Consider the following 27606-nt stretch of genomic DNA (forward strand, 5'->3'; position numbering starts at 1 on the left):
TTCAATCCCCCTCCCTTCTGCTCTTCTCGAAGTAACCGGTGCGCGTGCGGACGTGGGTCTGTGGGTGTATGCACCCAACTCGCGGCGCGGCGGGACCCCTAGAACTGCGGGGCTCTCTCCCATCATCTTCTCCGGCCTGGTCCTTCTTTAACTCCACCAGCCTGCTCGCGCCGGGTTCCACCCTCGCCTTGCCCCTCAGCCCCGCCCCAGGCTCTCTCCGCCACGCCCCCTCAGAGGGGGTCCGGCTCGGCCCACCCCGGGCCCGCCCCGCCACGCCCCCTCCGTCTCTCACCCTATACCGCTCCCCAGGCGCAGCCCGATCCCTCCCCACCCTTCGGAGGCTCCCTGAACTCGCCCCGCCCCAGCCCCGCCCCTTCCGCGTCTACCCTGTGCGGCTCCCTGGGCTGTGGCCGCGTGTGGTATCGTCTCCATGGCGACGCGGCGTCTAAGGTTCCACGCTCCGAAACCCGCGCAAACCCTAGCGGGGCTGGCCTTGGGTGACTGCCCTGCCGGTGATCGGAGTGAGAGGTCCACTAGCGGGTAAGAGACACCACGGCAACTGCGCTCTCCCTCTCCCCATCCCCGCGACTCAAGCCTCATCTCAGAAGTCCCCAGGCCCGACGCCTGAGCCCGCAACCTTTTCTGCACCCTCTAGGTTAGGGTTCTAGGGCCGAGGTTGCGCGCGAGAAGGTAGAATCCACGCGGCTGGAGATGCGCCTCGCACTTAGCTTCCTCTTCTGGCTGCAGTTGCGCACTGAGGAAGTGGTATTAGTCTCTACGTGGGTGTGAGTAATAACGGGGCAGTTCTGACAGGCGTGTCTTCACACCCATACTCTGACCTGCCGATTCCCACGCTCCAACTCCCCTTCTCCGACCCCCCGCAAATGAAAATAGCCACGTTCCATCTTGGGGCTGCCGGCTACTTCCCTCGGTCCTCGCCCCGCCCCCCTTTAAAAATGTTTTTCTTTTTACTTTTACTTGTTTTTGGAAACAGCTTAATGGCCAGTAGGAGTGAGCACACCCTGGCTGTGGTTAAGACGTCATTACTCTCTAGACATAACTTGCTCGGCCATAAAAAATTTTGGTGGAATTGGGACAAATTATTCTCCCGGGACCTTGTTTTCATCTTCTGTAAAATGAGGGGTTTGGACAACGGATCACTTGTAAGGTTCAGTCTTCAGCCTTGAGATGACAAAATTGACCTGAGATTTCTAAATTCATATTGTGGTCTTTTGACTACTTAAACTACACTGCGCCCTGTAGCATTTAAATTAACACATGGCATAATTATACATTTATCGTTTGACTTCCCAGAGGTAATAGGTTAATTGGATGAATCTGTTCTTATCCCAAGAGACACCTGGAAGTTATTTTTTTAATAAATCTGAAAAAGACACTGAAAATGTCTTTAAACTTGTTTCATTCTCCTAAAAACCAAATACAGTGAAATCCTCAAATCCACCTTGTTAATTTTTTTTTTTTTTTTTTTGCTAATTGAAGTTTTTTTTCAATCTTAGGAAAACAACAGCACTGCTCTTTAAGTGTTAAGAGTTTACCAGACCTGAATTCCAACAACTTTGTATGAATTCCAGTGCACTACTCCAATATTCCAGAGTTTCAGCCACCAACTTTGAGCTACATCTTTTTCCCCCTTCTATGCCCCATCCAGTCTCAATTGTGTACTTAGATCTGACTTCCTTAAGTCAGAGTTCACCTTCAGCGCTCTCCTTGCTAGGCTGTAGGTAATAATAACAATAGTAATAGGAGGACTTGTAATAATTATAATTGTAGTAGGAGAGAGGTACTACTATGGTTTATTATTAGCTATTTATATTAACCCTCACAATAACTCTATGAGGCAGGTAGTATTTTTATCCTCATTTTACAGTTGAGGAAAGTGAATCATAGAGGGGTTAAAGAACTTGCTCAAAGTCACACAAATTTACTGGGATTTGAACATAGGCAGTCTGACTCCAGAGTTTTACCACTATATTGTGTAGTAAAGGAAATAGACACAATTTATATATAATCACTTCTAAATATGAATGTAAGTGATAAATGATCATTGAAACCATTTTATACACATTTGAGCTATGCAATGAAATAATGCCCCATGTCCTATTGTTTCCCCATTAAGCTCCTCTTAGGATGGAGGATAATGCTTCATCAGCTCTGTCTTTCCTCACCACAGTTGCAGGGCCTGAGCCTGTAGCTGTCTGTGAGTTCATTCTGTGCCTATTAGTATACAAGATAGCTTATAAAAACGAATAGCACAAATGGATAAAATAATCGTACAAGTGGGATGAAGAAACATGTCTTCCAATATTACAAGAAAAACCTAAAATAAGAATTTTGAGAAATCTGAATTTTAAAAGTCAGTGACTCATTTTATAAAAGGTTTTTTTTGAAGCCTGTAGAATCTAAATAAAACCTACTTGGCCCAGTGGCCGCTGGCTAGTTAACATTTACTTAGAGGAGTAGGGGTACTAAATGTTTTACTTTTTTTTTTGGTACTAAATATTTATTGTCCAGTGTGCATATCTCAGATTGAACACATTTCAAGTTCTCAATGACCACATGTGGCTATTGGCTACCAAATTGGACAGCAAAGCTCTAGTTTAATACGTTATTTTCTTGTTTCCTTCCTTCCTGTTCTATTCACTCAACGAATATTTATTGAGCACCAGATTATGTGACATGGAGTGCACTAGACACTGGAGATTTTTTTTCAGGGTCTCTTGAGTTTATCTGTTCTTTATAGCCAAGGAAACCCACTATGTGAACTAATTGGGCCCTTGACTGGGATTTTTGATTGTTGAGAATCAATTTTTCCTTAAAGGCTGGAACTACATCACATAAAACTCAAGAATTGCTCGGGGCCTTGTTTTGCACCATGTGTAGAAAATCTGTCTTCAGTGAGACAATGAAGACCACATGCCAGGAAGAAGCTGAGATGAACAAGGGAAAGTGCCTCACGCCCCCCTTGAACACAGCTGTATCCACTGGTCCTGACTCCCACACAGCTTAGATATTCAACTCTTGGATTCTATGAGCCATCGCTTATGTTTCTGTTTTTTGGTTTTTGTTTGTTTGTTTGTTTGTTTGTTTTTTGCCTCAACTAACTGGAGCATGCAAACAAGAATTCAGACTAATATAGCTAAGAAGACAAGAACCAATTCCTTTTTTTTAGAAATGAGCTATAGTGACCCCCCCCACCCCCACCCTGGCCCCCAAAGTACATTTTCATTTACATAAAACACAGAATACTTTCAAACAAATCTAATCATATAATTATGCCTTTACAAATCACTTTGTCATGCACAATGTATATACTTATTTAACCAGGTACATTTTCTGATTGATTACCCATCTTTTTATATAAATCTTTCAATATTTTTTTTCTTAAAAATAAATCTCCTTTTCCTCAACTCTTTTCTCAGAATCATCCTTCCTAAATCTATGAGCCTTTCTTTTTAATTATAAGAGCATTCTAAGTCAATTAAGTTACTTTCTATCATTCCAATGATTTTATAATTCAGTCAATATCTGAGTACCTTTAAAATGGTGTGGGGCCCACACTCATGAATAAACTCTAGTTATCTGTCTACCCATTGCCTATGTGCATATCCTTGACTGATTCTTTTCCTCCACCTGCTTCTTAAATATCGGTGTGTCCCAGGGTTCTATCCTGGGCCTTGTCTTATTCTACATGGGCCATGCCATCTATTCCCATTTTTCTCCAGCTACTCCGTTCATCATCTTTTCTCTTGAGTTCTAACTCCCTTTTCAATAGAGTAGAACAACACTTGATATCGTAGTATAATCTATAGGCATCTCCAACTCAGAATTTCCAAAACCATACTCCTTATCTCCTAGAATGTGCTCCTTCCCAGGTGCCCTCATCCTAGTCACCCAAGCTGGAACCATCAAATTCTCGTTCTCCCTCACTTCTACGTCCAATGACTCTTAGTTTCACCTCTCTCGTTCCAAGTGTATCTCCCTGGCTTTATACATCATCATCTTTTCCCTGGACTAGGGTTTGGCAAACGTCTTCTGTAAAGGGCCAGATAAGTATTTTAGGCTTTGTAAGCCCAACAGTCTTTGTCAAAACTTAACTCTGCCATTGTAATTTGAAAACTAGCATTGACAATATGCAAACAAATTCTAGTCTGTGTCCCAGTAAAATTTCATTTACAGAAGTAGGCAGTGAGTCATGTCTGGCCTGTGGGCTGCAGTTTGCCAACCTCTGCTCTGGACTATTGCAGTAGCCTCTTAACTTGTATCCCTACCTCCTATTCTCTCTCAGATTTACCCTCCACAGAATTTCAAAGTCTTGGTTTGCCTTCCATTGCTTACTGGTTAAAGCCCCAAATGCTTAGCACGGGGCAATTAATGACTTTTAAAAATTGCTCCCACGTATGTTTCCAATTTCATCTCTTACCATTCTCTAACACACGGCTGGGCTTCTCTTCCCCTTCTGTTGACTGACTACTTGGTCTTGACTTGGTTAAATAAATGCCAGTTTCATTGTGAAGCCTGACTCCATCTTTCGTCCCCAAAAGCAGGCAGAATTAATCACTTCTCACTGTGCTTCCACAGGTTATGTTAATTCTAGTATTATAGCTCTTATTACATGGGATCAGGTATGTTAACCTCATTTGGTTTCAAGGAGTAGGAGCCATTTAGTCAAGGTGTCGTTTGGCTTCACATGACAAAAACAACTCCTGCTTGTTTCGGCAAAAAGAGAAATTAACTGGCCCGTGGTAAAAGTAGAGGCTGAGCTGGAAACAGGGACTCAAACATCATCAGTGGTGTGTCTGTCTCTGTCTCTCTCTCATCTCTTCATCACTCTTCCCTTATTCTTTTGTATATTTTACTTCGCTCTCGGGCCACTCGTTCTCTGAAGGCTAAAACACATGGCTAGTGGGAGCCCTAGATTCATGTTCTTTTACCTCTGTGACAATTCCACTTGGAAAAGTCTCGGTGAAATGTTGTGATGAGCTTAGCTTGGGTCACAGGCTCACTCCTTGGTCCAGTCACTGTGTTAGCTTACGAATTACTATGGTTGTTCTGTCTTAGGAAAGTACTACTCTTGTGTTCAGGTGGGCTGGATCTGTTAACCACGTAAGGAGGAAGGGGTTAGCGGCAGACAATACCTTATTCTAGGGATACTTGTGTAAAGTATATCTGGGGGAGTATAGCAAACCCAGAGAACAGGCCTCAAGCTTGATTCTGGAACTGGAAAGTTGTTCAGGGACAACTCTGTTGACTGGAATCTCTCTTCCTCTGTCTTTCCAATTCTGTCTCCACTGCCTGCCGACTCTCCTTGGGCTTCTCCAGTCCATGAGTTCAAAAGAGGGATTTGATTGATCCTGTTTGCATAGTATGGAAAATTACATTGGCACTTCTTAGAGGGAAGGATTTCATACAGTACTTTGAAGCTAAGGTCTGTCCTATTTATATAGGAAGCTAGTATTTGTTTCCACTATCAAATTATGAGCTTCTCTTATATCCCCAGAGCTTACCACAGGCATATCTGATACATAGTAGGTGCTCATCAAATGTTTGTTTTATACAGACATTGAATGTTACATGAAAATTGGCAGCTATCATCACTGTGTTCTCATTCTGATTACCACTAGGACTGTTGAAAAACATCAGGAGAATCTGCCCATGTTCCAAAAGCCGGGGGAGTACTTGGTAGAGACTCAAACAACTGATGAAATGAAGTTGTAATGTTAACATTAACCATAATCAATAATAATGAATATATAGGGCATATACCTGTATACTGTTCTTTCTGGACACCTTGACCCCAGTTTGAACAGGTACCACTGGGTGGAGAAGAGAATTGAAGTAGCACAAGGCCAACATACTGCTTACATGCCTGTAAGAGATGAATAAACAGAGATACAATGGTATTGCTAATTTAAAATTGTAGTTTTTCAAAAAATAAATACTATATTTATTTTGTTCAAAGTTCAAGAGGCACATATGGACATAAAGTTAAAAACCCCTTCCTACTCCCGTCCTACAGCCATCCCCTTTTCCTCCCCAGAGTCAACCAATATCATCAGTTTCTTTTCTGAAAGTGTTTCCTTTCAGAGATATTTTTGTATGTCATAGTCATTGAAAAATACATACTACCAACACAATGGCTGGACCTCATCCTGCTCAGCTTATCAGTCACTGCTGTAACTTTACCTGTGTTCTCAATTGCTCTGCTCTTTCCCTGGAGTCAGTGATCTTTCTGAGCAAGTACCATTACTTTGGGGTTATGTGATTTTTAAATTAATTAATTAATAAAAAGTTTTCAGAGCTAGTCTATTTGCCTCAATCACAGTAAAGCCTCCTTTTTGTTTCCCTAAGCAATCTAACAGCCACACTTCCCAGTTTTTCCTTTAGATAAAGCATCGAGTTGTTTCTACAGTGTCCCTCCTATGTGCCAGGATCTGGGCTAAACACTTTATCCCCAGTCATCCTATTTAATCCTTATAATGATGCGGTGAAATTGGCACCATTGTGATCCCCGTTTTACAGATGGAGGAACTGAGGCCTAAAGAAGTTCAGTAACTTACCAAACTTACCTGGCACGTGACAGAACTGGGATGTGAATCCAGTCTCTTCACTCAAGAGCCCCAACTCTTGAGTATTACTCTGTACTGCCCGCTAGGAATTCAGTTTTATGAAAGGAGATCAAATGGACACTTCCTAGGCGATGATAAAGTCAGACCCAGCAGAGCCTGGGCTATGAGCTAGGCTCTATCAAGGGCTGGGATTTGCCCACTCTAGGTTTTTCTTCTACCAGGTGAAAATAGGAGGAGAATTATATGCACTGGTATTTCATCCAGGTAGAGTGTGGATTGTAGCAATCCATAAAGATCCTACAGCTAGAAAGGAAAAAAGAGCTCTAAATATAAAGAGATGTCTACCCAGACATATGGGTACCCACGGGATTGTGGAAATCTGTAGAGGCCTTATGTAGTTCATCATTGCATTGTTTCAGTGTCTGAGCTCTATCTACTGCCCTAGAAAATCAGGAGTAAAATCTTTCATTCTAGAGTGTGGTCTTCTACAACTGTGTTTCCCAAAAAGAGCCTTGCTTTTATGATAGATTTTAGGTCTGTGTGAGCTTCTCAGAGGGATAATCAAATTAATAACATGATATCTGGCTTGGTTAGGGTTGCCCAAAAGACAAAGCCTGAGGCAAGAGTTTAGGTACTACTGCTTTATTCAGGAGTGCAGATCAGTGTGAGGAAGCTGGATTTAAAAAGAGAAAAACTTAATACAGAATAACAAAGCTTCTCTTTTATTGTCAACAGTTTTGGCCCTGAATTTTGTATTCCAGAAATCCCTAGGTATGTACTAGTACTACTGATTTTAAAAATCTGGCTTGGGGTGTGGGGACAAGTGTTGGAGGAGGGGGACACTTGAATAGTTATCTATGAAAAATTTCTCATACATAAAAAAAACCTTGAGTCGATTTTTCTCCTTGCGGTTAGAATGTAATTTATGCAAATATATAAAGGGCTAAGTTAAAGGAAAATCAGTTTACATAGGGCAGTTAGGAAAGGTAAAAATTCACAGAGAAAACATTTTAACTTGTAAGTATTAATAAACACAAGAGAACTTATAAGGTAAGATTATATTTTTAAATGTATATTTGGATAAAAATGAAAGGTTAATTTCTAAATGTATTTGTTGAAATACTATTTTATTAAAAATACTCTACCTTGAATGGAAAAATTTCTTGTTCTGGCTTATAGACACTCTATAAAGGTGTTGTTCATAACATGAATGAACTGGAATGTGGCAGATGGTTTAGATTACATCTTGTTTTGTCTTATTGAAGTGGAGGAGAAAAGAGGTGGTGTACAAGTGAGCCAGCTGAATTTATGATTTTTAGGGTCAGCTCAGTGGGGAACGTGAGTCTTTAACTTGCTGTTGATTGCATTTGAATCTAGATCTAGAGACCAAGTTGCGAGTATATAAGACCAAAATAGCAACAGAGAGGCTAATTTAATACATCACTTTTCTAACATGCAAAATTATTCCTATAGCTCTTTTCACATAGACTCCAAGGTGAAATGGGGAGAAAGAGTTGAGTTCCCTAGTCTTGTTTTTCAAACCCAATTTCATAATCCAGAAGAATGAGGTCTTTCAGTTAGGATGGAAATAATGCTACCAAATACAAAAACAAAATACATACTTAATACTCTACCGATAAACTGAGTTTTGCCTTCTTTGTTATTTACATTCTGAATTTATGCAAGTGTTTAAAGACTTGCATAAATGAAGTAAATATTTTGGTTTTTGCAGGAATTATCTAAGCAAGCAGATGCTATAAAGAATACATAACCTATTTTTCAGGATGTTCTATTTCTATTTTACTATCAATTTATATAGTTTTTGAATAATTGTTTTGATATAAAATTACATTTTATCCCAGATAACAGAAATGTTTACACAAAGGCTATGAATAAGTTATTTCAAATACCTCAAATGAAAATAAAATTGCTAGTTTTTATTTCTGCTTCTATTTTAGGCACCAAAATATAGACAGAATGGCAGATTGTTAGAGTTTGATCCAAAGGGTAAATGATTCATTACTTAAAAAGAATATATTTAACCATCATTTTGTCCTAAATATTAAGAAGATACTCTACCGGAAGGGTTGACTATGGTTGAAAGACTTCGAAATTAAATCCTTTATTACTGTTTGTCATTCAAAAAAATGCCTAAATATTTACCATCAGGAATTTCTTTTAGGAACATCACTATTGATAAAACACTGAGGTGTTTTTTTTTTCTTTTCTTTCAGAAAAAATGATGATTGAACCAAATGAAACAATGTCAGAGTAAGAAAATGTCTGGTTGTGCAACTTATCTATCACATGCCTTTTGAGCAATTGAGAACTAGATAATGCAATCATTTGCCACCCAATTAAATTTGAAAGGCCAGAAATGCATGGAGTAGCACTTTAGCTTTTGCTTTAGTCAAAGCAGTTGTTAGTAGATAAAAGGACATTTTAAATGAAAACTGAATTTGATCAAAATGTAAAGATATAGATAATATTCATTTCCACTTTTAAATGCTTAAACACCAACTATTCTGTACTTTACTTACATAATTTTCATTCCTCATTCCTATTTCCCTTTAATACTTGCTCATTTCTTTCAGAATCTCTCTTTAAATTAACATTTATTTTAAAATTAAACAGATTCTTTATTTACTGTGAGATGAATCGTTACTACTAAATAAGAAAAATATATAATCACCCCAAGTAGTTGAAGACATTGGTATTAAAAAGAATCATAGTTGAGTATCGATTTAGTAGCCAAGCATTAAGTACCTGTTTTGTTCAAGGCATTGATTCTGATCGTTCATCAAAGCCCTTCCTGAAAATATCATCTCCTACCCTCTGAAAAATAAAATTCGCTTATTTATTCCATGAAAAATTACACTTTGAAAATTGATCATACAACACATTCGTAGAGATCAATTATTGACAAGTTGGTAGGCACCATTCTGGTAGGATTCTATTCAAATTAATATTATTTTGGTTTATTCTGAATATTTTGGCTAGGCGAAAAATTAAAATTAGAATCCACCTTGGCTTTGTTGTAAATTATATATTAAATACATATTTTTATATTAGTGCATAAGATATAACAGATCAGTGATGAAAATCATTGATTTCAGATTTAATGTTATAGACAACCAGAAAAAAATAAATTCCCTGTTAGAAATATTAATCTATATATAGATAGTAAATAAATAAGTAAATCCTATTACGTGGTTGAAAACATTTAAATTTTAAAATCTAAGACAATTTTAGTCTTTGAGGGAAATACAACTTTCAACAATAATAGCGGAAGTTAGTAGGTCATTAATGCAAATGAATTACTGTTTTGTCTACTAATAAACCCAGTGTTCTTAGACTGTGATAGCAGTGTTGGAACTGAAGCAAAGAGGAATCCACGTCCTGAGGTAGTTAAACCCCAGGGATAAATTAAATGCAGCCTGGGCCAAAATAGAAAAGCAGAGTGACTACTTGTTCTCTTGATCTTACTAATAATGGCATCTGCTTATCAAACTCCTTTTTGCAAGGTTAGGATGATCGTGTTCCCTTTAATTTGCTTACAGAGAAGAGTTTGGGTTGGGTTTGGTTGTTGTTTGAAGTGGGGGATAGGAAGGGATGGTTAGTGTAGCCCTTAAGCTTCACCATGGTGCAGCTTTGTTACCTCAGGTACCTTACCCAGAGTTGAAGGCAAACAGGGCTAGTCCTGGGGGAAAAAAAAAAAAAAGATCAAGTAAGAAAATCGAAAATCATGGGAAACCTTTGCTTGGGAACAGTGTGGCTGAACTGCAAAGTTGATGAATTTTCTCCATCTGGCTTCCATTCCGCTTTCTACCCTCTACTGTCTCCAGAGTCTGACTGGCAGGTAGAATTTGCCTAAAGGTCCTATCCAACTTGTGTTAGGGAAAATTAGAAGTTCTCTTTCCCTACCAGGTCTTTACCTTAATCTTCTATTTGATTCTTCATTCTAGTCTGAGCCATAAGGACTTGATAAACTGCTAGTTTCAAACTTCTCTGCATACAAAACCCACATTTATCTTTTCCTTTTCCCCCCATAGATCCCATGTGTGAAAAATATTGTCTGCCCAACAAATTGCATTTAATTAACAAAATTTTTAGTAGTAAAGGTAAAATACAGAGGGTGCCAAAAAAATGTATGTACATTTTAAGAAAGGAAAAAAAAATGTATTAAAATTGTAATAATATATACCAGTAACAAAAGAAGATGAATAGAAGTCATGTGTATACATTTTTTTTTTTTGCACTCCCGGTATATATATATATATATATATATATATATATATTTTTTTTTTTTTTTTTTTAAAGAGTTTTTTTGTTTTTTTTTAAGATTTTATTGGGGAAGGGGAACAGGACTTTATTGGGGAACAGTGTGCACTTCCAGGCCTTTTTTCCAAGCAAGTTGTTGTCCTTTCAATCTTAGCTGTGGAGGGTGCCGTTCAGCTTCAAGTTGTTGTCCTTTCAGTCTTAGTTGTGGAGGGCGCAACTCAGCTCCAGGTCCAGTTGCCATTTCTAGTTGCAAGGGGTGCTGCCCACCATCCCTTGCGGGACTCAAGGAATCGAACTGGCAACCTTGTGGTTGAGAGCCCACTGGCCCATGTGGGAACCTAACCGGCAGCCTTCGGAGTCAGGGGCATGGAGCTCTAACTGCCTGAGCCACCAGGCCGGCCCTCCCGGTATATTTTTAATGCTGGGCACAGTATTATAGGTCTTAGACCTTTGATCTGTTGGGTTTTTTGGTCAAGCTTTTGAGATGTGAGGTGGAAATGGCTGAAACAGATCCACAGCACTCAACTCTATGAGGCTGAAAATGTTATTCCATGATATGTTTTATCTTTTTTAAGATGAAGGACAGTTATTTTTTTATTCCCATTTTTACACTTGAAGTAAATGCCTCTTTGGACGAGGACCAGGATTGACCAGCAAACTTTATACATCAGCAATACAAGTTTCCCTAAATGTAGCCAAGACATTCTTAGAAAAGTAAGTTTTAATTAATTGTTTTAGGCCCATGTTTGACAAATTATAAGTCATTTTTAAAACAAAGTTTAAAATGTAAACTTCCTGAAAAACTTGTTAATTCCAATAGAAATTTGGGGACATTTCATAAATATGCCCAGTGCTCTTAACTAAGGAATAATCCTAAAGCCTAGTTTATCTACCCTCTAGCATAAATATATTCCAGACAAATACTTAACTTGACTAACTCTCTAGCTTTAGCAGATACTAAATTAAATATCTTCCATTTCCAAAGGATACTACATAAAAATTTGAATGTTTCCTTAATTGTAACTATTTAAATTAAACAGCTCTTTTAGAGTATACTGGTTATCCATTTTTCTTAAATGGTTAGAGGCGTTATTACCATAAATAACATCACTTTTCTCAAATGGAAATCAACAGATTATAATTGACTTTGGGCCTTTGAGTCTTTGAAACTGTATATGAGAAACACTACAGAAAATGAGCGGAAAAGGAATCCATATTTTACTATTAAAATGATGATTTGGTTAATGCTCATACGTATTTTTATGACATGTCCACTGCTTCCAAATAGTAATATCCCATTTATCTTCTGTCTGTTGCATATGTTGACTTTCTCCGTGTTGTATCATTAAGATTTTTAAAGACATTTCCAATTATTCAAATATCCAAAACTATACTAGCTAAATTCCCTTCCTTGGGGATATAACTTAATGAGTATATAAGTACTATGTTTCATATTTGAAATATACACATATTTTCTTCATAGCTTAACCTCTCTTACAATTGATGGCATCTCATACTTAAACTTGGCAATGCTTTTTCTTTCTTAAATAATGGTATGTCTTCTAATAAATAGATGGTACCTTAGGTTCAGCAAAATACTGTAAATTGTGTGTTGCGGGGAAAGGCAGGCAGTAAAGGCCTTTTATCTAGATTAGCTATTAGAGCAAATAAATCCTAGTAATCACTTGTGGTGACCTTTGGCATAACAGGAATCTCACCATGCTAGAAACTGAATCCCTAAGTGACTTCTCAACTTCTCATATATAGAGTTTCTTCTTGGATGCTTTTTTTCACAAGTAGAAAATCTAGGAGGGCAGAGGCAGAACAAAAGTGAATCATCTTTGCTGTGCATTTTGTATTACCAGGGAGGGTTTTGCTTTAGCAGCATATACTAGGGAAGTGAAGATTCTATTCCCTCCCATAGTATTAAGAATATCACAAGCTGTTCGGCCTCTTCGCTAAAATCACTTCACAAGACCACTAACTTAACTGCAGTGCTAATGTTCTGGATTTATATTTCAATGGGGAAAAAACAGAGCCAGGATAACTTTGGGGGGAAAATACTTTGCATCTTTTTATATTTTTGCATTAAAACTAGAAGTTGAATTTTCTAAACTTGGTAAAGAAGATACAGGTATTAAAAGAATCTTAAGACCACGGAAAGCAGCCTTGGGGTTATTTTTTCCACCAGCATGGGTACCTATGTGTAAACAGTACATCACATAAGACTCCTGTGTCTCAAATTATTTATTGACGTGAGGTTTCAGGCTTAAAGGGTAAAAGAGAAAATTAACCCATTTTTATTTCAGTGACTTAATGGAAAAGCAGGCTACTTTATTTTATGAGCAAGGGTTAATATGAGTGTTGGACTCTCTCCGTAAGTGTAGCATTTAGCAATGGTAAGAACTGATTTACAAACTTACAGGAGAAAACTCAAGGCTGGTATTCCTTAAATAATTTTATTCCATCATGTATACCACAGTGATGTCCCAAAGACGTTAATAAAACTGCTTATATGCTTTAGGTTAACTCTGAAAAGATACTAAGAATCACTACACGGTGAAAAATGCCAGGTAGAAATTGAATTTATTAATCATTAGTAAAATTTATTTTTAATGCTTTTCCACGAAGAAGCTACTGCATTTTAGCTATTTAGTTTATTGTTGGTATATTATATGGTGTGTTTATATTAAGTGTGTGTATATGTACTTTGTTTAAAGCCTTAAACAGAATTGTGACCTAGGAAAGTATTTTTTCACTATTTAACATTTAGGAAGGAAGTCTCTTCAAAAAATATTGAAAATAAAGTCTCTTTAAAGGATACTGAAAATAGAGTATCTTCAAAGAGTATTGAAAATAAAGATACAGAGACAAATCTACAGTCGAAACTATGGTCATCATCCTTCTTAAAAGAAAGCACAGGTAATACCATTTGTTTCATTTGAGTAGCTTCTAATTCAGCCCTCCTTCACTATGACTTTTGGGATTTTGACAACTTTATAGGTCTGGGACGGGTCATGGAAATAAGTAATTCTTCAAAGTACTGGATGATTCTGATATGTAGTCAAGGGTCCGTGGGTATAAATTACATAAAACGATAATGGTAGGGTATTAACTTTTAGAATGAGTTAAAAATATCTATGAAAGCATTAACAAGTTCCGTTCATTCATACTGTGTGCTGGGCGCTGGTGTAGAAACGGTGGATACAATAGTTAGCAAATAAGCAAGGTCCTTGCCCTTTTGAAGTTTACATTTTAGTGGAAGATAGCCAACTGTTAAAAATAAATAATAAACAATAAAAGACAAATAAGCAAGACGATGACAGACTGTGATGGGTGCTGTTATGTTAATAAATGGCACCTGGGAGAGAACTATCTTAGATCTAGGGATCAGGAAACCTCTCATGATTCTCAGTGTGTGTTTGTGAATTAAATGAGACAGTTCCTGTGACATCACACAAAGTCCTTAGTTCCCTATTCTGAGCTTCCCCTGATGACATCAGTGTGAAGAGTCAGTGAATAGGGTGGGTACACACTGGAAGGTCAGGGTGTTTATGAGCTGATGGAGACTGTAAATGAAACAGAAGCAGGTAGGTGGCCCGCATATCCCAGCCATCATACTCTTAGAAGGACTTGGTATCCCTTTTCAGGATAGCTCATTTTGTTTAGTCAGGAGTTTGCTTTAGAGTCAAGAGTTTTCCCAATTTTTTTTTTTTTATCTTTGTTTTCTTGACATCATAATCTCTCAAGTTCTCCTAGATTTCCTAGTTTTCTTCTGTCAAACACAAGTGTTTCTGTATTATTTAGAGTAGTTTATGGCCACACTCCCATCAAAGAAGGCATCTCACGAGACTTCCCAGACACTCAAAATCTTACAAGAAAGGGATGGTGTAGGACAAGCTCAATTTGAAACAGAAAGACATCCGTAGAGCCAAAGGAATCAACAGGCTTACTTAATAGTTTCCCAAAGAGATAAGTTTAGGAAACACATAGTAAACTTTTTTTTAAATTACTTTAATAGTAGTATATTTTAATGTGTGTTAGAAAAAAGATAAGACATGGTTAAGAATATGGACTCTGAAGCCAAACTGACTCCCAGATCTGCCACTTAATTAGCAGTGTGCATTGGGCAGGTGGTTAGTCGCTGTCCCTCAGTTTCATCTGTGAGTGGAATAAAAGTAGTACACACCTCCTTGGGATATTGAGAGAATTAAAGGGGCTAATATATGTAGTGTTCAGAACAGTCAAATGGCATATAATGTTTGTTATGATTATCACGTTACTTTTATTAATACATCCATCAGTTTCGTGGATGATATTTATGATCTGACAAAAATTATAAGTTAAAAAAGTAGTTCAAAGGAAAAAAATAGTATAGTTGATACTCATATATGGCAAAATGGATGAAAATAGTATTAAGAATTACTGATGTTTGGAAAATGTTCCAATAGATTGTGCCATAGAAATTTACATTTAAAATATTTCTCTCATCTGTCACCTCCTCTCCGTCCCTGTTTTACCAGGGTCCTATAATTAATCATCTCTCTCACCTAGACTTTTTAAAGAGCCCTTTAATGTCTCCCCTTGCTCTTTTTTTTTTGGTGGGGAAGGTCTTCTCTCAAATACGCTTTCTACGCTACTATCCAAGTTTTCCCTCAGAAATGCAGAATTGATCATACTTGTTTCCCTATATAAAATCTTTCATTAGTATCCCCTTCATTCTTAGGATAAATTCCAAGGCTTCTGGCGACAAGACTCTCTATTATCCAGCTAGCCCCTGCCTCCCCTTCTAGCCATGTCTGTCACCATTTCAGCCTCAACCTTGACCTTCAAACAGCCTCAGAGTGCTTGTCGTGCCACACACTTTCTTACTTCTACGTGGGCTCATGCTGTCCCTCTCCTTGGAAAAACTGGTCCACTCAGACTGGACAGTTCCTGACCACTCCCTACACTGGGATGGGGCCCTCCTTTGTTCTCCCATTTACCTAGTACACATTTTTATCACTGTACTTCCATACTGTTTTGTAATTAGCATAGTGCCAGGTACCGAAAGGGTAGTCAGTGGTACTTATTTTTTATTTTTCAGTCACCTATGTTTGGTCGTAAGTACTGTGACTTGACATTAAGAAAAATCATTAATAATGTTATGTAACTTCTGGTTATATCTAGAATACTCCACATGTATTTCGTCCTAGTGTGTGTGTGTGTGTGTGTGTGTTGAGAGAGAGACAGAAAGAACTTTATTCTCAGGTATCCAAGGAGTGACATGACCTGAGAATTATTTGCTTCTCAGCCTCTCCAGTCTTACTTTTACTCTTCAAGCTATTTATTTCGTATTTACCTTCCTATGAGAACAATTTAGGAAATATATTTCTGGAGATATACTAGCATTAATTTCCTTTTTCTTGAAATTATTATATTATTTATAAACAAAAATGTTTCCATTTATTAAAATTTCAAGCACCAAATAATCAACATCAGCTCAGTGTTATTGGTTTTGATTTTTCCCTCTTCGCTTGGAAGTTTTATTACCTTTTGAAAATGGAAATCAGCTAAATTTATTGCAGTGCTGTTTAGTCATGAAAAAAATTAGCTTCAGAACAGGAAGCAATATACTGAACATTACATTATAATTTAGGAGTAACCATTTTTAATTTTTGAACTTTTCAATATTTATTGATTAAATTATATTCTGTTTTAGGTGAGGTGGGCAAGGATACAGTCATTGCACAGCAGGACAAAAATAATAAATATTGCCTTCAAGATATTGATGAGAAGTTGTCCGAATCAACAGATAATGATGGTGAAGATGACACCAATGATGAAGATAATGATGGAGACAGTAACCCAAATAAGTGTACTCATGCCCCATTAGAGTTAATGGCAGAAGTAAGTTTTACTTGTGCGTTATAATTTAAGAAACTTAGACATGTTAAAATAAGTAAATAGGGCAGCCAGATGGCTCAGTTGGTTAGAGTGTGAGCTCTGAACAACAGGGTTGCCAGTTTGATTCCCACGTGGGCCAGTGAGCTGCGCCCTCCACAACTAGATTGAAGACAATGAGCTTCTGCTGAGCTTCCAGAGGGGCGGCCGGATGGCTCAGTTGGTTAGAGCGCGAGCTCTCAACAACAAGGTTGCTGGTTCAATTCCCATATGGGATGCTGGGCTGCGCCCCCTGAACTAAAGATTGAAAACGGCGACTGGACTTGGAGCTGATCTGCGCCCTCCACAACTAGATTGAAGAACAATGACTTGGAGCTGATGGGCCCTGGAGAAACACAGTGTTCCCCAATAAAAAATTTTTTTAAAATAAATAAAAATAAAAGCACTTTATTTAAGAAAAATAACTAAATAGTATACAGTCTTGAGGTTTAAAAGAGTAGTTAAAAGATCCTTGTCCATGTATAGATGCTTACTTAGCTACTCATCTCTCTTACTACGTATACTAAGTTACAGGTGAGAGAAGATTCTGGAAGTGACTTAACAATATTCTGGTCTTCAAGGACTTTTTTTTTTTTTTTTTTACTTTTATTTATTTTAAGTGTGTTTTTCCAGGACCTATCAACTCCAAGTCAAGTAGTTGTTTCAATCTAGTTGTGGAGGGCGCAGCTCACAGTGGCCCATGTGGGGATCAAATCGGGAACCTTGTTAAGAACACCATGCTCTAACTAACTGAGCTAACAGGCTGCCCCCTTAAGGACTTTTTTAAGGAATGCTTTCTACATAAAGCATGGGCACCATGCTAGTTACTGGGGTCATTTATAAATAAATAAGAAAGACATGTCCTACCTGTGAAACGCACATATTATTTATATAATACAATTTATGATAAAATTAAATATGTGCTAGTAGAAGTATTTATGAAGTATTTAAGAAGTTCTCTGGGAATAGGGAGGATTAAGTGACTGACTGAGAAAAGAAGCAGGAGAAAAAGGATAAAAGGAAAGATTTTTAGAGGAAGATATAAAAATTCGTCTTAGGAACTTAAAGGAAGAGGGAAGTGTAGGAATTCATCTGATAAACAAGTGGAGAAAGCATTCCTAGCATAGAAAACGGCATGTGCAAAGGCGTTAAAACCTAAAATGTCACATGCAAACATTGTACATAGACGTTTACTAATAATTCTATGCAGAACAAAACAGTTTTACCTCAGTTATTGTGGTATCACAGTCCACCTTTAATTAATATTATACAACTTCATGTATATTGTAAGAACTTCATAATAGTACATTTTCATTTCCCCTTCCTATCCTTTGTGTTATTGTTATCATACATTTTACTTCTATATGTAAGTTCCACAATATATTGTCTCATTATTTTTGTTTTAAATGGTCAGTTTTCTTTTAAAGAGATTTTTTTTAATTGAAAAATACCTTTTTTGGAACACATTTCTGATGTTCTTTATAACTTTGTGTAAATCCAACTTTCCACTTGATATTATTTTCCTTTTGCCTGAAAAACTTCCTTTAGTATATGTTATAATGCGGTTCTGCTGGCAATGAATTCTCTCAGCTTTTGTATTTCTGAAAAAGTCTTAATTTCACTTTCATTTTTAAAGGATATGTTAGCTGGAGAATTCTAGGTTGCCAGGTTATTTCCTGTACTTTGAAAGGTTGCTCCATCGTCTAATAGCTTCAGAAAAGACGTCTGCTGTTATTCTTATCTTTATTCATCTGTGTTATTATTATTGATTATGATGTGCTTTGATGTGGTTTTCTTCATATTTCTTCTGTTCATTGAGATTCTTGGATCTATGAGCTTATAGTTTTCACAGGGATTGGAAAATATTCACTTACTAAGTCTTCAAACATATTTTTTGTACATCTGCCCTCCCTCTCTTCATTTGGGCTACAATTACACATATGTTAGACTGCCCAATATTGTCCCAAAGATCACTCATGGTCCTTTTTTTCTGTTTTCTCTGTATATTTCATTTTAGAAATTTCTACTGCTATTTCTTCAAGTTCATGATCATTTCTTTGCAGTTATAATCTTCCATTAATCCCATCCTTCCTCCTTCCCTCCTCCTTTCTCTCTCTTTCTCTCTCTCATTCTCTCTCTCTCAAACATGTTAATATATATTCATTTTAGGTGTTCTATTTATCATCTCTAGAAGCCTTATTTAAAATTTTATACCTATCATTTCTCTCCTCCAAACTGTTCATATTTTCCTCTACTTTTGAACATATGGCATATATTTTTAATAGTTATTTTAACATACTTATCTGCTATGCTATTATCTTTCTCAACTCTAAATCAGTTTTTATTGATTAAGTTTTTTCCTGCTTATGGGTCATATGTTCCTGCATCTTTGCATGCTTGGTAATTTGTTACTGAATCCTAAACATTGTAAATGCCATGTTCTTAGGTACAGACCTTGTTGTTTTACTTTAAATATTGTTGAACTTTAATCTGGGATACAGATTGAGTGTCTTGGAAGTGCAGGTGTCACTTTTTGAATCTTGCTTTTAAGCTTTGTGGGGAGGACCCAGGGCAGCCTTTATAGTGTGGGAACACTACTAAGTGAGGACTCTTCCCAGTGCTCTGTATTTGGAGGACCTTCCATTCTGGCTGGAAAGAACATGAACTCTTCTCAGCCCTGTGTGAAGTCCAGTGATTGTTCCATTTACTCATTCTAGTGATTCTTCCTCAGTAATTCTTTCTTCTAGTGATTCTTTCCATTCGTCAGTCTTTCTTCAGCCTCAGATAGTTTCTTCATGCTCATACGCATTTCAGGACCAGCCAAATACTCCAAGAGACAACTCTGCAGGTTGCTGGAGCTCTGTCTCTTTGTGAAGCTCGCTGCTCTCTTGAAAATTATAGCCACATTGGCTTCTCTGAACTCCAAACTGTTATTTCAACTCAGATCGCTGGTCTCCATTTGGATTCTCCCTGCCCATGCTGGCACCTGGAAACAGCCTAAAAGCAGTAAGCTGAGGCAATCATAGGTCCCATCTTGTTTCCCTTCTCTTAGAGATCACTGTCCTGTGATGTCTGTTGTCCAGCATCTGAAAACTGTTGTTTTATATATTTTGTCCAATTTTCTGGTTGTTTAAGGAGGGAGAGTAAATCTGATCTTTGTGAACTCCATCATGGCTAGAAGCACATGATTTTTAGCACAAAGAAAGTGCTAATGTGCTTGCCTTCTTAGATAATTTAACCCAAATGTTAACCATGGAATTACATAAGGAAATCAGACGTATTTACTGTATTTTCTTCCTAGACTAAATAGGGAATTTTGAAACGTCCCTAAGAGTATAAGGTGCTTTCAATAAGGGAGAAAAAAATTGATGCCAAGTGTTGGAAAGATTTCACTTAACCAAACTTCCTTTTGACTGGACATCAAAATCATTCATGAATTATGGAGCATTCAGAGACCCTATTTGCCAGACTCAAACTGTCTAGAGTTGCTCATTTTATTCTTTTTCCTTTTTGACATTTAATTATAAAAGTAATTTATGAATTCATTTGCATATAAATAAGGCAGTATGAGATTGCTTATTTTCATATCTTGTGCTGTACTTGTGCTCAGAATGCATCCCTCTTAATTTTCTCAACTTTTTGTTTTGAAATTTTTCAAACCTATAGAAAAGTTGAAAGATTGTAGCAGTGAACACATGTGTACGCTTTACCTAATTCACCGCTTCTTAACATTGTGCTACATTTGCTTTGTCTCTCTCTTTTCATAGATAAGATACAGATATAGCCTAGAAAAATATTTTTGGCAGAAACCTTTGAAAGTAAATTTTAAACATCATAAAACTTCACCTCTAAATACTCGACAATGGGTCTCCTAAGAATAACTTCATTCTTCATTGTAACATCATACCCTTATCCCATCTAAGAAAATTAACAGTAATTCTATAATAAACTATATACAAATCGAGATTTTCCATTTTGTCTTTAAAATGGCTTTTATAATCAGATTGTTTTTTCCAGTCAGGATTCCATCAAAATTCATGTTTTGAGTTTAGTTGTGAAGCATCTCTTTATTTTGAATGTCACAAATAATATAAGACCAGTTCTTTTAAAATTCATGTTTTGAGTTTAGTTGTGAAGCATCTCTTTATTTTGAATGTCACAAATAATATAAGACTAATTCCTTTAGACCTGTCTTCGGCTTAATTTTGAAGTCTTAAGTAATTCTCATGGAAGTCTTTAACATCCATTGTATGAATGTCTTAATTTCATTGCCTTTTGAACTGTTAATAGGAAATATATTTATGAAAAATTGGTCAATGCAAAGGAAACTTTGAAATTGATTCCATGTACCTTTTCATTTTCTGAGGTTATTGTTATCAATGTAATGCTTCATTAAATAGACTGGATATTAGTTGATATTAAGAAATTCTTGTTAATTTTGTTAGTTGTGGTAGCGATAATGTGATTGGATTTTTAATTTAAAGTGAAATGAGATGATATCTGCTAACTGATTTAAAATAATCTAGGCGGGGGAAAGAGTGTGGTGATACTGATAAAACAAGATTAGCAAAATGTTAATTTTTGAAGGTGAGAATTGGGAGCATGTATTTCTTTTGCTACTTTCTCTACTTCTGTGTATATTTAATTTTTCCATAAAGATTTGAGAATTATAAACAGGTAACAAAAATAAGTGCAATAACAAATTAAAACTATGTAAAACTAAATGATATTCTTCTAAGTGACACTTGAATTAAAAATAAAATTCAAAACTAAACTCACAATCTATTTAGAAGATAGTGATAACCATAACACTAAATTTTTAAATCTTTGAGAAATGCTTAAAGTTTCAAATGCTTTGATGATGATTATGGTTCAAGGAAGACTGACAATAAAAGAACTAAATATTAATGCCAAAAAACAGAAAAAGAACAAAATAAACATAAGGAAAATAAGAAAAAGAATTCAAGGAACAAATTAATAATTCAAAATAAAAACCAAATTAATATATCAAATTAATTTGAATTAATATACCAAATTAATTCAAGAGCTGGATGTTTGGAAAAAACAATGACATACATCTACCACTAGATATTACAATTAAAATGGAAGAAAGCTACAAATAGGGGTGAAAATGAACATCTGAACCTGAGACAATAGATTTTTAAAATATAAGAGAATTATTAATATGTGAATAAATGAGAATTGTGATAAAGTTAATGATTTATAGAAAAATCTCTAGGAGAGTCCTATTTACATTAGAAAAATACAAATAATCTAATACCCATGGAAGAAACTTAGAAAATTGGTCGAGAACTTTTTTTTAAAATGACACCTGGGTGTTTAGCAAATGTCTGGAAATGTGTGAGAAGTGCCTCTTCTGTATGACTTGATGCTCCTGTCTCTTGCAGTGTAAACCTAGTGCATCCACATATGGTTCAGAATATGTCACACACACAAGCAAGAACATCTAAGTGTAGGCTTATTTTTTTAATGGAAGCAGTCTAAATAACTAATAATAGAAGATTAGTTTAGTAAATTGTAGTCTAAATTTTTTTTTTAATTTAATGGGGAGAAAATGATAATGATATGTGAATATGAACGTGATTTATTTTGTAAAAGTTACTGAACAATCCTAGTTTTTGTAAATATGTGCTCATTTGTGGGAAAAAAATACTAAAGCAGTATACATGAAGATATAAAAGTAAATATCTCTGGATGGTAGAAATATAGATGCTTTTTAATTGGGGACACAATGTGTTTATTTAGCTTTTAAATTTCCTACATACAAAAATATGTATTGCTTTGTAACAAGAAAAATATAATAAAAAATAGTAAAAGCATAACTGGATGGTATGAGAGCAATACTGGAAAACAGTGACTATATAGTTGAAAATCTACATTTGTTTTTACTAATTATGGACTAAGTCCACAAATAAAAGCTGTATCTAAACCAAAGAGATATTAAAGTGATTAGTGTCTTCACTGTCTCTGCCAGTTGGATCAACCTACATATTCTGAGTGTTCAGTAGTACATATATAGTGTGGCTGCAGCAGAATAGAGATATTCTTACTCTATATTGCCTTGCCATGAGGAGTTCTTAAATATTCTTAGTTGATTTATTACAGACTCACTTCGGGAAAAAAACATGTAAATGTTAAAAGCAAAATAGTTCATCATTAATGGAATATTTTCTAGGGAGTTTCTAATTGACATTTAAATTCTCTTCAAAACTACTTATGTGAAGAATTTCTTACTGTTTTCCAGTTCCTGAGAGCAGAAATGAGCCACGACTACCATTTGGCAAAAAAATTATGTCAGATGAGTAAGTGCAAAGTATTTTTCCATTTGCCAATCTTCTCTTTGTTTCTAAATACATTCCATAATGTTTAAGATGGTTGAATTATCATAAGTCTAGAATTTCCCTGATAGTGTCTCAGTGATCCCTTGATAATAAATTTGATTGATTGGTATGAGGACTAATTTAGACATCTAGGCTAACTTGGAGTGGGATCAACTAACAAAGACTAATTACCGCCACTGGAAAATAAGTCAAAATCCTTACCTTCATGACAATAGGTAGTAGGTACCTTTATGCCTTTAGTTTCAAAAGCATTGTCAGCTAGTACAGCAAACCTTACGTAATACACAATTATCCCACAAATGTTGGAGCACTTACATGTGTCAGGCGCTGTAGTAGGCACTGGAAATACAGCAGTCAACAAGACAGATAACAGTGCCACATGTATATCTAGTGTCAGGCAGATAATAAACGCATATATAAAGAGGGTGTCATAAATGCTGGTGCTATGGAGAAAAACAAAGTAGGGAAGAAGGAATAGAAAGTACGGGGAGGAGGCAAAACAGTTTTAAATAGTTTGGTCCTGGAAGGCCTCACAGAAAGGTTTGAGCAAAGACTTGAAGAAGTTGAGGAAACTCATTATGTGGGTCTCTGGAATAAGCTAGTTCCAAGCAGGACTAATAGCAATGTGCTGAGATGCGAGTGTGCCTGACGGAGAGCAAGGACAGTGTAATAGGAGCAGAATACACAGGGGGCAGTGTGAAAGGGGATGAGGTCACAGAGGCTATGGGTTAGGAGTTGAGCAGATTGCAGAGCACCTTTTCACAATATAAGGGCCTTGGCTTTTTCTCTGACCGCAGTGGGAAACCACTGGACACTTGAGTAGAAGGATGATATGATCTACCTTACTTTTCTTTCTTCTTTGGTTTTTAGTGGTTTGACTTGATGTTCAAAATAGTTATGGTTTTCTTTGTCTTTATACAAAGGGAGGTTTGGGGGGTTTACTGAGTTTCTTAAATCTGGGGTTTGATGATTTCATCAGCTTTGAAAATTTCTTGGCCATTACGTTTTCAAATAAAACTTTTGCCTCAGTCTTCTCTTCCTGGGTCTTTACTTACACATAAATTATACTTTTTTTTTCATGGTCTCCCACATGCATCTTATACTTAGCTCTGTTTTTTCCATTTCTTTTTCTTTCTGTGCTTCAATTTAGATATTTTCTATTGAACTGCTTTTGAGGTAACTTATCCTATCTTCTGCTGTTAAAACTGTCCAGTGAGAAAATTTCAAAGACCGTATTTTCCAAATTTTAGAAAGTCCATTTAATGATTTTTAAATAATCCAGCTCTCAGTTTAAATCCACAATATTTTCAAACTATTTTGCCCATTTTTTTCTCTAATTCATTTGTCATAGTTACTTTAAAAGTGAAATGACAACTCTGTAATTAAATTTTATCGATAACAGGACTCAAAATATTAACTAGTGTTAGATTTAAGTCTCCTGGTAAAAGTCCTTGAAGTGAATCTGTAGCATAGGGGCTGTGAGGGTCCACTCTCACCTCACACAGTCCCCACTATGGATACAGTACTCCTTAAATCGTTGGCTAATTGCAAACATGACTTTGTTGTTGTTTTTTAAACTACTTTTCTTTTTAAATTTTTGTTGGGGAATATTGGGGAACAGTGTGTTTTTTCAGGGCCCATCAGCTCCAAGTCGTTGTCCTGCAATCTAATTGTGGAGGGCACAGCTCAGCTCCAAGTCCAGTTGCCGTTTTCAATCTTCCCAACTGAGCCATCAGGCCACCCCTCCTGCAGCTCAGCAGCAGCTCGTTGTCTTCAATCTAGTTGTGGAGGGTATAGCTCACTGGCCCATGTGGGACTCAAACCGTCAACCCTGTTGTTCAGAGCTCGCACTCTAACCAACTGAGCCATCCCGCTGTCCCAAAAATGAGTTTCCTGAATGCTTTAACACTACCTTTTTTATACCCAAAATAATTTGTCTTGTTTTGTACTTTTGATCTTTAAATATTTTGACCAAAACTATTTTTGGTGGCCCACAAACATAGAATTTCCAATCAGAAGGAATCTTTAGAAAGAATCATATCCAATCCTCTTTTTTTATAAATAATGAAACTAAAGCAGAGAGAGGTTAAGCAGCTTGCTCAGTCCCACTCAGGGAGCTGGTGACACAGCCAGAACTGGGACCCAAAGCCTCCTTCTCCCAAAATACCTTTCTTCTCTGTGGGGCTAGTGTAGAAATGAATGACTCTGTAGTTCTGGTTCCCAATTCTCTGAGTTTCTTGTGGAGCCTAATTGTAGGAAAATTTATATATCATATTTCCATATTCACCATTTTTAGAAAGCCTCTGGCTGAAGCTTACAAAATCTATGCACTGATCTCACCACCACATCTGTCAGTCAGTTTTGCCTGTCAGCCCTACAACATGCTGCATAAACATCGGGTGCACAATAAAAGGCTTATTGACCTGACTCGAATCAGTGAACACATAGTAAGTGCCAGGTCAATGGGAATGAAAAAAATCCAAATAGATCTTTCTTAATGGGGTTATATCCCTTTAAAAACTCACTCCCCTCCTTCCTTCCTTCCAACAAATACATGTTGAGCACTATATCTGTACCAGACGTTAGGCTAGGAGCTGGAGAGAAAGCGTACATGCTCTAAACCTTTTTGGGGTTGGCATAGTCATGGTTTGGTTTGGTTTCCACCCCTACTGGCTCATCCAGTAACACTGTTCACTCTTTTCTGTCCGTGTCAAATAGTGGTGCCTCTAAAACTAAGGACTAGAGTAGCAAAAAGAGCTATGGAGGGCCCCAAGACAGGCACCATGATGATCCAGAGAGCCAGTTGGGGAAGAACACTGCTCCCCAGAGGAAAAAAACACTGACAGGAAACGTGGAAAAGAGGCTCAGAGATGGGAGTTGGGAGTGTGGAGTGTACAAAGTTAGATTGGCGACCTCTGAGGTCGATTCCCAGTCAAGAATGTGAAATTAGGCAGGCCATGGTTTAGCAATGCCAGGCAAGGAATAATGGAAAGTTGGAGACAGACTCTGTCTCGGGAAGAAGGAAGTGTTAGTTCTTTGATACTAACAGGAACATTTAGCTGAGGGCTGTTCAAAGTCCCTCTCTGTCAGAGCTACAGACAAATTTTTTCTGTCATGGAAAAAATATGTAAATTCGTACAGTATAGATATTCTTTTGTCTCTTTTTTCCCTCTTCTAACTCTTCTTTCTCTTTGTGTGTATATATACATTTATAAATTTACATATGTAAACATAAATTCTATATTTGCATGTTTATATATTTATATGTGTATTATTTAGCACCCACTGGGGGGAGCATTCATATTACATTGTTTAATTCTTAAAATAATTCTGTAAGCCTGACATTATTAACCCCACTTTAAAGATGAGGAAACTGAAGGTAGCAAAGAGAACTAGTTCACACAAGTCACACAGCTACTATTAATAAATGCTAAAGTTGGGATTAGATCCCAGGTTTGGCTTGAAAGCCTATGATTTCCTACTATATTTCCTATTTCCATTTCCTCATTTGATTAATAAGCTTATGTTTCTGGTCAAGCAGAGACTTGGAAAAGACATATTTTACGGAGCAGTCAGGCTTGAAATGGCTCTTATGATTGACTAATACATTTATTTTATTAATAAATATATTTGTTTATTTATATGAAATAATTCAGCTTTGTCCCTTCAGAAATGTTTTACAAATTCATTTTCTTGAACAAAGCCTCAGGTTCCTGGTGTGTTTTCTTGCTGTCCAATCATAGTAGAGTCATTTATATCTTTGTGTGGCTTCAGTCTTCCTATCTGGATTCCCAGGGACCCATAGGTTCTTTTATCTTTGTCCTGCCTTTTGAAAAATGTGTATTGGGTTCCCTGAAGAAATTTTCTCTGTTGGCAAAAGCTTGAATGTTATGTCTTCCACACTCAGTTTTTATATGGTCCTAATAGTTCCTCAGCCATTTTCCTGCTGTCTCATGCAGAACTGATATCTCTGCTCCATGCAATTTCCTGCCAGGCATTGGAGGCAACCTGGAAAAGTGATTTTTAAATGACACTGAGAGTCAAGAGTCCCAAGTACTTATCTTAGTTTATCTCATGAATGACTGTGAGATTTTTTTGCCAATCAGTCTTCCTATTTCTTGGTCTCTTCACCTGTAAGAAGGGAGCCTGCAGCTCAGTCTTCCCAGGGCATCCACATTTCTGTTCATTGTCCTAGATCCTACCCCCAAAAAACATTTAGGCCTTTATAATAACTGTAACTGTTTAAGAATAATGACCTGAAAATCAAATGGTTCTCATCATTGTAAATCTAACAAGTACATATGTATCTTCAGAAAACATAGTTCCTAGAATGTTTATTTCTTTTTTGAGTAAAATAAATCACCCTTTCCTAGTAGACTAGAGTATGTAATTTTATCCCGGCAAAAAAAGGACTGCTTCCTACTCAGTTGTCTCTATTCATTTATTCCATCTTT

At 36.7% G+C, this 27606-nt stretch overlaps 1 protein-coding gene across 3 annotated transcripts in view; it reads left to right on the forward strand.

The window, feature by feature from the left end:
* The first annotated feature begins 379 nt into the window (after window positions 1-379).
* The window catches only part of ERICH2 (glutamate rich 2), a 30462-nt gene continuing 3235 nt past the window's right edge, over window positions 380-27606 (forward strand). The window contains exons 1-7 of one of the 3 annotated variants that reach the window (XM_074337853.2): window positions 402-540; window positions 7323-7358; window positions 8546-8594; window positions 8822-8858; window positions 13642-13790; window positions 16570-16757; window positions 23056-23113. In XM_074337853.2, the coding sequence (XP_074193954.1) occupies window positions 8827-8858; window positions 13642-13790; window positions 16570-16757; window positions 23056-23113 (427 nt within the window). In that variant the 5' untranslated portion in view covers window positions 402-540; window positions 7323-7358; window positions 8546-8594; window positions 8822-8826. Of the gene's footprint in view, window positions 541-7322; window positions 7359-8545; window positions 8595-8821; window positions 8859-11486; window positions 11583-13641; window positions 13791-16569; window positions 16758-23055; window positions 23114-27606 lie in introns of those variants that run through there. The other 2 variants (XM_088793855.1, XM_074337845.2) reach the window with 2 other exon arrangements.

This window comes from Rhinolophus sinicus, chromosome 17 (genome assembly GCF_057876585.1).
Source record: "Rhinolophus sinicus isolate RSI-liver-muscle chromosome 17, RSI-T2T, whole genome shotgun sequence".
In the NCBI taxonomy this organism is placed as follows: Eukaryota; Metazoa; Chordata; class Mammalia; order Chiroptera; family Rhinolophidae; genus Rhinolophus; species Rhinolophus sinicus.